The following is an 11,234-nucleotide window of genomic DNA, read 5'->3' as shown; positions in this document are numbered from 1 at the left end:
CAAAGTCCTTGCTCAATAGGTTGCAGAATCTGCATCTTCCTCCCTTATTTCTACTTTCCCTGTAAAGAAAGGAAAGCAGACTGGGTGGTGCTGAGCCTCATATCCACGCTGTAAGAAAAGGTTAAAAACACTGCTAATTTCTGCATTGATATATGTATTATTTTACTACCTGAAAGTGACTAGCAAGTGACTATAACTTACTCAAATTCTTAGACTCTAATCAGATTACTAACAATTTTTAGCAACATAAGCGATGACCTCATTCAGATGTTAATATTCTTACCTGAGGGACTATCCAGTCCTCAGTCCTAAATGGGACATCTATATCAGCCTCCCCTTCTTCCCCACCACAAGGGAAGTTGTAAAAGACGAGGTAGAAAAAGTCTAAGAGCTGAAGGGTGGGGAGGAGTGCTGGGAAACCCTGCCGTCTAGTCATGGCATGCTGCTGCCCTCATGAGCTCGCCGCAGCTGTGGTTACCTGCACAAGACCTCGCCAACAAGAGCAGGCAACCTTCGAGCAGACAGCACTAAGTCTCAGTGGTTGTTGTTATTATTATTAATTATTTTGTAAGGAGATGGCATGAATGACAAGGGCCAATGTTGGAAGTGCCTATGATCAAGAAACATTGCTTACACGTACAAAATTATTAAAGAATAAATAAAAGATGTTCTATTTAAACACTCTTCACACCCAAAGAAGAAACAGCCCACTTGTCTTTTGACACCAGAAAGCCAAATTTCCTCAAAGAATATTATGGAAGTGTTCTTCTAATATCAGCATTTTTATTTCTTTTGCTATTATTAAGATAATGCATTTATGTCATGATGATTTTCATTTCAGATTTAATCACTTTTGGGGTGAGTGCTGAGGATAAAACCCAAGGCCTTGTGCATGGTGGGCAGATGGTCTTCTTTTAAGCTACTCCCCTCCCCCCCAGATTCAAGATTTATTCTTTTTGAGTGCTTCTAATGAGTTCCTGGACTTTGCTTTTTCTATCCTGTATACGGGAACAGGACCAAGTGTGGGCTGCTGCTCCTCACTCCGTGGGGGAGAAGTTGAGAGATGATTTAGCGACAGCCGTGTTCTCTGGGTTCTCTCAGAAGCCTGACTAAAGCCTGGCATTTCATGGAGGGCATTCCAGTTGCTTCTGGAAGCATTTTGTTGCTTTAATTTTATCAAATTCATCTCACTCATGAATAACTAACTGTGTATTTTCCTTCTAATTCATAAGAAAATCTCCTTCTGGAGATCAAATACAAGACACATATATCCCATTTTTCAGAGCACCAGAGAGACAAATGAGTATATGTTGAAAAGACTAGTTTTGACTTGATGACTGCTTATTTCTTTTTTGGATTCATTGTTATTTTTTTTAAAAATTCTTGTTTATGTTGATTTCCTTCCCTCTTTTACTATGATTCTTGGTGCTGCCCAATGTGCTTTGGAATGCTTTAGAATGAAGAACATTAACAATGGGGTCTGGAAATAGTCACAGGTAATCTTTTAGTTTTCTTTTTTAATTTAAACTACACTTACGAATTCTACAACAATCTGAAGACTTTTGTCATTGGTCCACATAACTGCCTTTCACCAGTGTCTAGGGAGGCTAAGACAGCCTCAGGGTAGTGGCATTTCCTCATGCATCATCTTGTCACATGTACCCCATTCATGCAGTGCCATTGGATAGGCCTTTTTAAGTTAGCTGTATATTAATCAGGTTTATTCGTGACCAAGCTGGAAGGGCTGAATAAAATAAACATGTATTCTGTAAAGTGCATTGACTAATCTCCCATCCAAGATCTCATTCATTTTATAAGAGGAAATGTCTACCCTCAGGCCCCCCCCACATGTAATGGGGAAGACTTGTGTTCAATGCACACATTGGGGGATTTCATTAACAAAACTGCCGGGAGAATGAATGAGGAGTTCAACACAGCTCAGATGAGTGGCTAGCACCCACAATACCCTATGCTTATGGACATTTTCTTTTTCCCTGTCCAACCCTAGGTCCTTCCTCTTATCATCATGCACAGTGGTAATCTGGACCTCACTCACGCTTGACTCTGTTCTCAGAGTCACCCCAACCCAGACATGATGAGTAATGGCATACATTACTTTTCAATATCGGAAAGAAATGTGGGACGGGAAGTACATGTTGTGCTTTTCCCCAGGAGGCAGAATAAACACCATTTGAGGATCTCATCATTTTAATTATAAATAAAGGCCTAAACGACCTTGGCTCTCTTTCAGCAAGAATCAAGCTTAAAAATAAATAAAGAAAGAAAAGGATGTTTGCCACCATGACTTCTAAATCTATTTGGGATTTCAAATTTTAACCTTTAAGAAAATTGACCTAAAATAATAGGTTCAATTACTCTTTTTAAAAGTAATTAATTAATTAATTTATTCCCTTTATATCCTATCAATTATTCCTTTTTTAGCAAGTCTGGGAACCACTCAATAGAGCATCTCTTTATCTTATAGCAGCTATGAACCTGTGAGGAAACACCTCAGCAAGAATCATTTAGGTTTATATCTCACTTTTGGTCTCATAGCTTCCAAATTCCTTAGATCATATATGATTTATCCTAGGATCACTGGCATGAGAGTTAGCTACCACTTGTGTGAAATTCATATGTACAATTTAAGAGCTCCAGAAATTCTTTGCCTAGGTTCATTGATGTCTGAAGGGTGAGGCTTTCCCACATTCAGGTAAGTTCAGAACTAGGACAGGCTCCTCAACTATTACCTCTAAGTCTTTTACTCTACCTGGCCCAGAGTCAGATAAGAGCAGGAAACTAGACCTGAGTTTTCTGTGTTTTCAGCTCCAATCAGGCCACTTGAAGGAGGTTCTTAAAAAGCAGGAAGACTTCATATGGTGTGCTGGTTCATGTGAACATACTGCTGTTAAGCTAGAAGGTTCTTCCAGTTCTTCTTGGTTGGAACTGGTTGATAAGCCCTCTTGCTGAAGATACCACACGCCTTTAAGTGGAATGCAGAGAGAACTCAAGCTGAAATTGAACTGGGCGCTTTAACTCTGCAAGCTACCTTTCAGAGTCCTAGAAGGTGCTGCACGGGATTCTGGGAGAGTATGATGCTTGTTCCTGCTTGTCAACTTGACTACTTATAGAATTAACTAAAACCCAGTGGCTGGGTATACCTGCGAGGGATTTTTATTTAACTGGATTATTTAGGTCGGAAGACTCACTTTACATCCAGATCACTTGAGGTCAGAGGACCCTCCCTAATTCTTGGCTACATCTTCTGGTGGCAGCCCACACAAAGAACAAGGATGAAAGAAGCTCTTGCATTTTGCCTGCTCGCCCTCAGCTTTGTTTCTGTGTAAGCCTGCTGATTGGGATCCAACACATACCGAAGACCAGCTGAGATGCCCAGCCTCATGGACCAAGCAACTACTGGCTTCTTGGACTAAGGCACTCTAATAAATCCTATATATGGGATATATATATATATTCATTCTATCATTTCTCTCCCGCTAGGGAACCCTGATTAATACAGAGAGAAAAGGCATTAAGAGTCTTAACCAGCTGTAAACTGAGTTACAATGCCAACCTGCCAGACAGTATGTGCTCACTAGTGCAGTAGTGGCTTAATTGTTATGGAGGGGTGAATGAAAGTCCTTAGAAAGAAAGTGAGACTTCAGCTGGACCTCTGCAACGATGATTAACCACCTAGAGTTTCAGTGACTGTGGAAAGACATTTAGCTTGGGCCGTCTTTTAGGCCCTTAACTAGTTCTGTGTCTGATGTAACATCTTATGACTAACATATAAAACCTTTTGGACTGTATTAACTTAACAAATCCTCAGTTTCCACTAACAAGGAGACTAAGAGTGTCATCAGAGAGCATAGGAGGTCTATAAGCTGAGACCACCTACTTGTTTTCATCAACGTATTCTTTAAAACTGCCTTTATTTACTACTTTCTTTTCTTTTCTTTTCTTTTTTTTTCTTTTTTTTTTTTACTGTATGTTAGTAACCATGTTGGAACATAGAATTTTGGGCAATTTAAATCAATGTTCCCAGGCCATAGTCATTCATATTTGTTTTAGCTTCAGGATAAACTATCTTTAATGTCCTTAGATATAAGAGTTTTGTGTTAACAAAAGTAACCAACCAATCTCTGATTATATTTGAGAAGGAGTTTTTTTTCAGCCAGAAGATAAACTTGTCTCCTGGAGAAAGACTTGTTAGAGGATGATGCTGGGGAGACTGGGGCTGAGGCAGTGATGGGCAGGGCCACAGCTCTCTAGCACTGCTTAGCTATCGCTTGCCCTCTGAATCTTTTCATCCCTCTTCCCAATGTGGCCACATTGATAAGTCCCCTTTTGTTGTTTTTTTACTGTTAATCTTCAATTGGATTGTTGAGGATGACTGACTAAATCTGGCTTGCTGGGCACAGATTGTATGTGACCGTAAGTCTGGTGACAATCTGATAAATGGGACACAAAATGGGTAACTTTAGATGGAAGCATTAAAGGGAGCCGGATGAAGGGACCACCGCATTCTGGTAGACAAAAGTAAAATATGTGCTTGCCTAGCAGTGGAAGACCCTAGTTCGAACCTGTACTATCATAATAATGATAACAAGAAAACAAAACTAAAGCAAACAACCCAGTTCTAACATTTCCAGTGTGTTGCAGGTTATCAGCTACAGCTGCAATCTGATGTAGCCATCTCTGTCAGTTAGCCAGGGCAGGGCCCAGTAGGTCCACCCTAGAGACACCACAGTGTGGCACATGCTGTTAAGGATGACCCAAGCTTCTAACTAGTGTGTAGGAGAAGCAAAAATGGAACCTGGAGTGTGTGGGTTCTGAAACGTACTCCTTCCTCCGCTCAGATGGAGCTGGGAGAAATGTTGCCGGGTTGTAACCAGGTGCTCCTGGCTTGAACTGCTACATTTCTTGCTAGCTGTGTGGCTTTTGACATGTCACCAACTGGATCTCAGTTTTCCCATCTTCAACAAAGAATATTCCTATCTTTTAGGACCGTTGTGAAGGACTTCTTTTATGTAAACTGGGCAAAATAGACAGGGTAACACCTGGAATACAGTCGGTAGGTGCTCAACACGAGGTCTAACAACGTGGGGGAAAAAACCACCTACTCTCCCTGTTTGTAATTATTTCTATGCTTTCTTCATTTCAAAGTTTTTGGACATGGGGTGTCATGTAACTCAGGCTGACCTTGCAATCTGTAGGCATCCCTCACCGTCCACTCCTGAGTGCTGGGGTTACCTGCATGTACCATAAAGCTCTGCTTTGCTTCTGCGGTTAAAGGTGAAGAGATGAATCAGGTGACTTTCTGGTATATTAATGATGCTATGTCCTTGATTACCTGTGGCTCCTGTGAGGGAGTGTGTGTGTGTTCGTGCATATGTGGCAACGCACCTTGTATATGCACACCTGTGTGCATGCCCCTGTATTTCTTGGCTATATCAATAGGACGCAGAAGACAATACCTGTCTTCTATACATGACTGGAAGCTGACTCGTGACCATTAAGGCAATAAAATGAGTTTTAGCTTTGTGAGATGGCTGAAACCAGAAGCACAGGCTTTTACTACCCTCAACAACTTGAAGACCTAGAAGGCTTTGGGTAATTCCTTTTAGTAAAGACAGCTATCGACTCACTTGTTTTTTTAAGTATACTTTATTTGCAATTAATCATTCATTCTTGAAATATTTCAGAATAGATTAAAATCAGTACATAAAATAAATCTTCACTGTATTTGTTACATATGGCACAGAATAACTTAACACTTTATAAATATGTTTCATCAGTGCACAAAATGGGACAAGAACCCCTTTGCTAAAAGCAGCCCGGTAGCGATTTGAGTGGACTACGGTATAGCATTTCTCAAAACTGACCATGAGGTGGCGCTCTGGCCAAATAAATTATGTAAGCTTTAACTGAGTTTTCCTTAATTATGGCATTGGACCCCTTAAGTCTAGAAGACTCTTTGAACTCACAGAAGAGTGAAGTTTGTTATTCTAGAAGTGGACTCTTACATCGTGGATCCATAAATCATTCGATAGTTTTTTCCCCTCTACTGGGGCGAGGACTATGTCTAAAAAGCCATAGAGGTCAGGAGTACCCAGACTAAAGAGAGGCCTGAAGTTACCACTCAATTGAAGACTAATAAACTGAATACAGACTATTGTTGTCAACACCCTGATAGAATTGTGTTAAAATTCTTTCCATATAATTAAAGCAACTTCCAGTTTATTTAAGGTGTATCTCTGCTACACAGAAACCTCCTTTGGCAGTCATGGAAGGTCATGGGAATATTAGAGCGTGATTCACATTTAGATCAACGTGATTCAAACATGCACACGTGTATGTTTTCATCAACTTGCTCTTTTTCATATAAATATATAAATATTGAATAAAGCGCATGGGAACATGTCTGTACATATATACAGGTACGCGTTTCCTTATATACACTGTAATAGATACCTACAGGGAGAAAAACCACATACACACTGGTAATATATGTGTAGTCCGAAGACCCCTTTCAGGCAGCGCTCACGTCCATTCCGATGAGTGGAGTCCATGGGACTCCAGTTTCAATCTGTAATCTTTTCATCAGTACATATTGGCATGTGCAGAGTTTTAAACTAAGGCAAAACATGAGAGCAGACTTCATAACACCTCCATTTTTTTATCAGTCAATATGGTCTAATCAGCAAGGACCAACTTCTTTCAAACATGACCTCAGTATTAGCGACATGTTATAAACTTTAGGTCTGAAACAATGACTGTCACTCAACGTGTCTGTAAGGATGCACTTAGGAAGACCTTAATCCCGCTCACACAGAGACGCTTTCTACCTACTTCAGTTCCCGAACCTGTAACATTTCCCAAAGGCTCACAGCCAAACCCCTTTGTATTCCGTAAAAAACGTCTCAGCATTTACCCTGTACCTATCGCCCGTTCTGGCTGCAATGTGCAACTCACCCTGTGTATCACAGTGTCGAGGAGGACGGACTAGAGTCGACCTTTGTTAGTCTGTGAAAGTCATTTCTAGAAAACATTACGGGAACTGATATTCGCTATTCAAGTGGGGGCTGGTGTCTGCCAGAGTGAAATGAATGTGGTTTCAGAGGGAGAAGACAAAAATATCACTTTAAACCTTGGTAGTCATGAATTGGATTCAGTTTGAGGAGCTTGTTTCTATGCATTAGGCGTGGTCCTTGATCCAATTGCTATTTTCCCATTTTCTTGCTTGCTTGGCATATATATATCTCCAATGAGAAAAACTGGAAAAAAATTATCAAGAGTTGATACAAACCCTTTTCTTAATCAGGCAAGAAAGAAATTGAACAAATTGATTCTCAAAATAAATCTGTTCATACTTTTTGACAACAACCAATTAAGTTGTCATTTTTAACGCGGAGATCTTTTTTTTTTTAAATTTTATTTATTTCTTATGTAAACAGATCTCATTATAGATGGTTATGAACCAATATGCGGTTGCTGGGAATTGAACTCATGACCTTTGGAAGAGCAGTCAGTACCCTTAACCTCTGAGCCATCTCTCCAGCTAACGCAGAGATCTTATACATTTATTTTTATATCCCTAATAATTAAGAAACTGCTCCACTCATAAGATACAGTCAACAGATTACTGTGGAACCTAGCTAACCCGTTTTTAATAAATAATATAAGCGCGTTAATCTGAAAGCATCATTTTAAAAAGCCTACGTTTATTTATTCAGTTTTGGAGACAGGGCCTCATGGAGCCCACACTGTCCTCATACGTGATGGATGGCTGAGAATGACTTGGAATTTCCGATCCTCTCATCTGCATCTCCCAAATGCTAGGATCACAAGCATGCACCACCCACGGTGCCCTGTTTATACAGTGCTGGAGATCCAAGCCAGGACTTCCTGTGTGCTAGGCAAGTGCTCCTATCAACGGAGCTACATTCCCAGGCCTGTAACAATACCACTCTTTCCTGATAAATGTCAATAGGAAAGTCACTTGATTTTTTTTTTTTTTTTTTTTTTACAGAGATAGCCTAAGAAGCTACTGCGAGCAGCGAGAAACCTGAGTTTATTGTTCAGCGGTGACAGTCAACTAACTCATTGTACTGGTCACTGCTCAGAGAGCGCATGCGCAAAGCAGTCGTTCCATAGTGCGCTACCAAATACCTCCAGGATGCTGTTTCTTTGAAGCGAGTTCTAGAACCATACTTGAAAAAAGTGAAATTATGCTTTGATAGTTTACACAGAAGAAAATATATGAAACAAGACCACATTGCAAATTCAGGTAAAGCCCAAGAAGTAGAAGAGAAAGCAGCGTGTTATTGACTAACATTTAAAACCCTCCGCATCTGAGAATTAACAACAAAAGCAGCAAATGCCAGTGATCTTGTGAACATTTCGAAATGGCATCTATGAAAAAGCAAGAGTGAAAAATATTGTCAAGTATTCCAATGAGTTATATTAGCAATACAAATTTCATAATAATGTCTATTTTTTTTCTTCTTTTCAAAATATGTGTCATGGTAAACTTGAAACACTTTTTTTTTTTTTTTTTAAAGAGGCTAGTCATTATTTCTAGCTATTTTTATATACAACAATGGGTTACCAACTCACTCCCGTGCTACCCATCAACAACATGGCAGCAAGGTTTCTATTTCATAATAGAAGCTAATTACACTGATTTTTATGCCTCATTACAATTGTACAATACAGGCCCACGATTTTAAAGCTCTCAGTGACAATGTTAAGAATGTCAGAATGCCCCTGTCTCAAATGCTGTCAGGACATTGTCCAAGCGCACACTTTGGGAAACACTGTTTTGCACTCACAGAACACAATGAGGTCTGTAGAGCTTGCTGGCTCACTGCAGTAGTCTACTTTGTCCCAGCCTCCTTAACCCTCCCCCTACACACGCGGGTATAAACTTGGTTGAGCGACCTGGGCAGTTGTCACAGCATCCAGCTCCTCACACACAGCTAACCTTTTCATTCACGGTTTCAATATTGTCTGTACAAGTCTCTTCTGAGTGTTGTTTTCCTAGTGTAACCATAGAGCAGTCGTTACCCGTCGGCTCAGCACCTTCCTGGGAATCCTTTTTTTGTCCCGCCTGGAGTTGACCAGACTTGTAGGCCAGTGCTGGTATAGTGTTCACTAAAATCAACTGCAGTGGCTTTCTGTTTTCTTTGTACTGACACTGGATGTACCGTGAGAAGGCCGACCTGTAAGTCTTATTGAACAGTGTGTAGACCAGTGGGTTGACGGCTGAGGAGAGGTAGCCAATCCACACGAACACATTGAGCAGGGCTCCGATGACGTCTTCATTGCAGGACTCTTTGCACATGACCGCCATGATATTGGTGATGAAGAAGGGACACCACATGACAACAAACAGGAAGAACACGATGCCCAGCACCTTGCACGCTTTCTGCTCATTGCTGATGGACTGCATCGTCCTCCTGCCTGCGTAGGAGCCTGTCTCCCTGTGGATGGACCGTTGGAAGAGCTTTTCTGATGACAGAGAACTCTGAGGGAGGAAGCTGAAGGAGGTTAATTTGGCACGAGTGCTCAGGTCACTCACACACAAGGTGGCTTCTTTCTGAAGTGACTTGATAGTGAGGAAGTAGGTGATGACCATGATGGTGAGGGGGATGAAAAACGACACAAAAGAGCCTATGAGCACAAAGTTGTCATCAGCGAGCAGGCAGCTCCCCTCCTTAAAGACCTTCGAATCATCCTGTAGTCCAAAGACTGGGATCGGCATGGATATACCTGGGAAAGGATGGAAAGCGAAACAGGAATTGAGTATACAAAGGAGAGAGCATCACCACGTAATACCGGCTGGACAAAGACTTGACACCAGTTTGCTTTAAGAGTTTAAATATATTGCTGCAATGAAAGTTTGGCTAATTCTTATTCTATGTGGTTTTATTTATTTATTTTCTTCTGATTATATTTTACCTATTAACTGCAGAAAGCACACACAGAGGCAAAATGAAGCCAATGAAAATGATCACTAGCCACTGTCATCCAGAGATCAACAGACTAGCCCCATGGGCAGTTGGCGGTGGCCATGGCGCATCTGCAGGGAACGGCGTACGAGTGCTTCGCTGCTGGGACTGTACTGTGACAAGGCCCTTGGAAAGCACCGGTGGTGAATTTAGTGGCCTCTGTGCTTGTGACCTAGATCGCGTGCGCTACAAGCTGCCCTTGCTTTTGCTATGCTGTTTGTACTCTTAGCAATACAGTGTCCCTTTGTGGGTCATGGTCAAGGCCGGGGCAATGCAGGCTGAAAGCGCTAGGGATGGTTCCATTTTTCTCAATACTCTTTCGAAGGGAAAAACCCTCTTCTCCTCTCTCTGTCTCTATGGATCCTCCAGCTGTGACCATTAGTTCTGGGAATCCTGGGACACGAAATCACATCCTTAGAGAAACAGGTGCAGTCACCCTGAGTAAGCTTGTGGGCAGTTGTGGAGAGGGAGGGGTCCTGCTTCATGACTGTTCTGAGGAAGCCGTGTCTGATCGGCAGAGACTTAAACAGCGGGGAGGCTGTGCCTGATCGATGGAGACTTAGAACATGGCTCTTAGGAAGGTGGTATGAGAAATTGACTGGTGCATGTCAGGAAAGCTTGCTCGGTGCAATGCGCACGTCTCTGTCTATAGTTTAACAAGTCCTGAGGCAGAGGGATGCTATTTGATGAGGGAACTCACAGCCACAAATGGCTAACCTGTCTCTCACCTCGTGCCACCATGTGACTGCATTTGCTGCCAGCTGCGTATGTGCTCATGTCCACAGGACGTGCCTGGCTAGACACTTATTTTTTGGGCTTGCTGAAATTGTGCTCTGTAGTGCAAAGTATGGTTGGGGGAGTAACCCAGTGGGAGGAGGAAAGGAGCAAGGGAAACTATTGGGGGCTTTTCATAATGAGGGACTTATGTCGTGCTGATGTTATGATTTCTTTAAGTAAAGTAACCAATGACGTCACTGCTCAGGCGAGCAGGATTGTGACTGTATAAATAAAGAGCTATCCGGGGCCACTTGCTTGAGAGGCAACAGGTGGTCAGTGTCCTCACTTTACAGTGACACACTGGGAAACAGAATCGGGTTCTACTTTATCTTCAGTTTTTAAAAAACTTTCCAAGTTTCATTAGATTATCAGCATTCCTTACTTATTCTGTAAAGTGATAAGCCTGACATATTGTCTTTGTAGCAAATTAAAAAATGTAAAAGA

General features: G+C 41.6%; 1 protein-coding gene across 1 annotated transcript; it reads right to left on the bottom strand.

The window, feature by feature from the left end:
• Positions 1-8,878: 8,878 nt before the first annotated feature.
• On the bottom strand, positions 8,879-10,790 carry Htr2a (5-hydroxytryptamine receptor 2A). The gene is made up of 2 exons (XM_051160598.1): positions 10,742-10,790; positions 8,879-9,774 (listed from the first exon to the last, which is right to left on the bottom strand). Exons 1-2 carry the CDS (start codon positions 10,788-10,790, stop codon positions 8,972-8,974), a joined length of 852 nt encoding a protein of 283 aa, XP_051016555.1. The 3' UTR covers positions 8,879-8,971.
• Positions 10,791-11,234: the final 444 nt, after the last annotated feature.

The sequence above is a fragment of the Acomys russatus genome, chromosome 18 (assembly GCF_903995435.1).
Source record: "Acomys russatus chromosome 18, mAcoRus1.1, whole genome shotgun sequence".
In the NCBI taxonomy this organism is placed as follows: Eukaryota; Metazoa; Chordata; class Mammalia; order Rodentia; family Muridae; genus Acomys; species Acomys russatus.
This window is presented reverse-complemented; position numbering and strand designations above follow the sequence as displayed.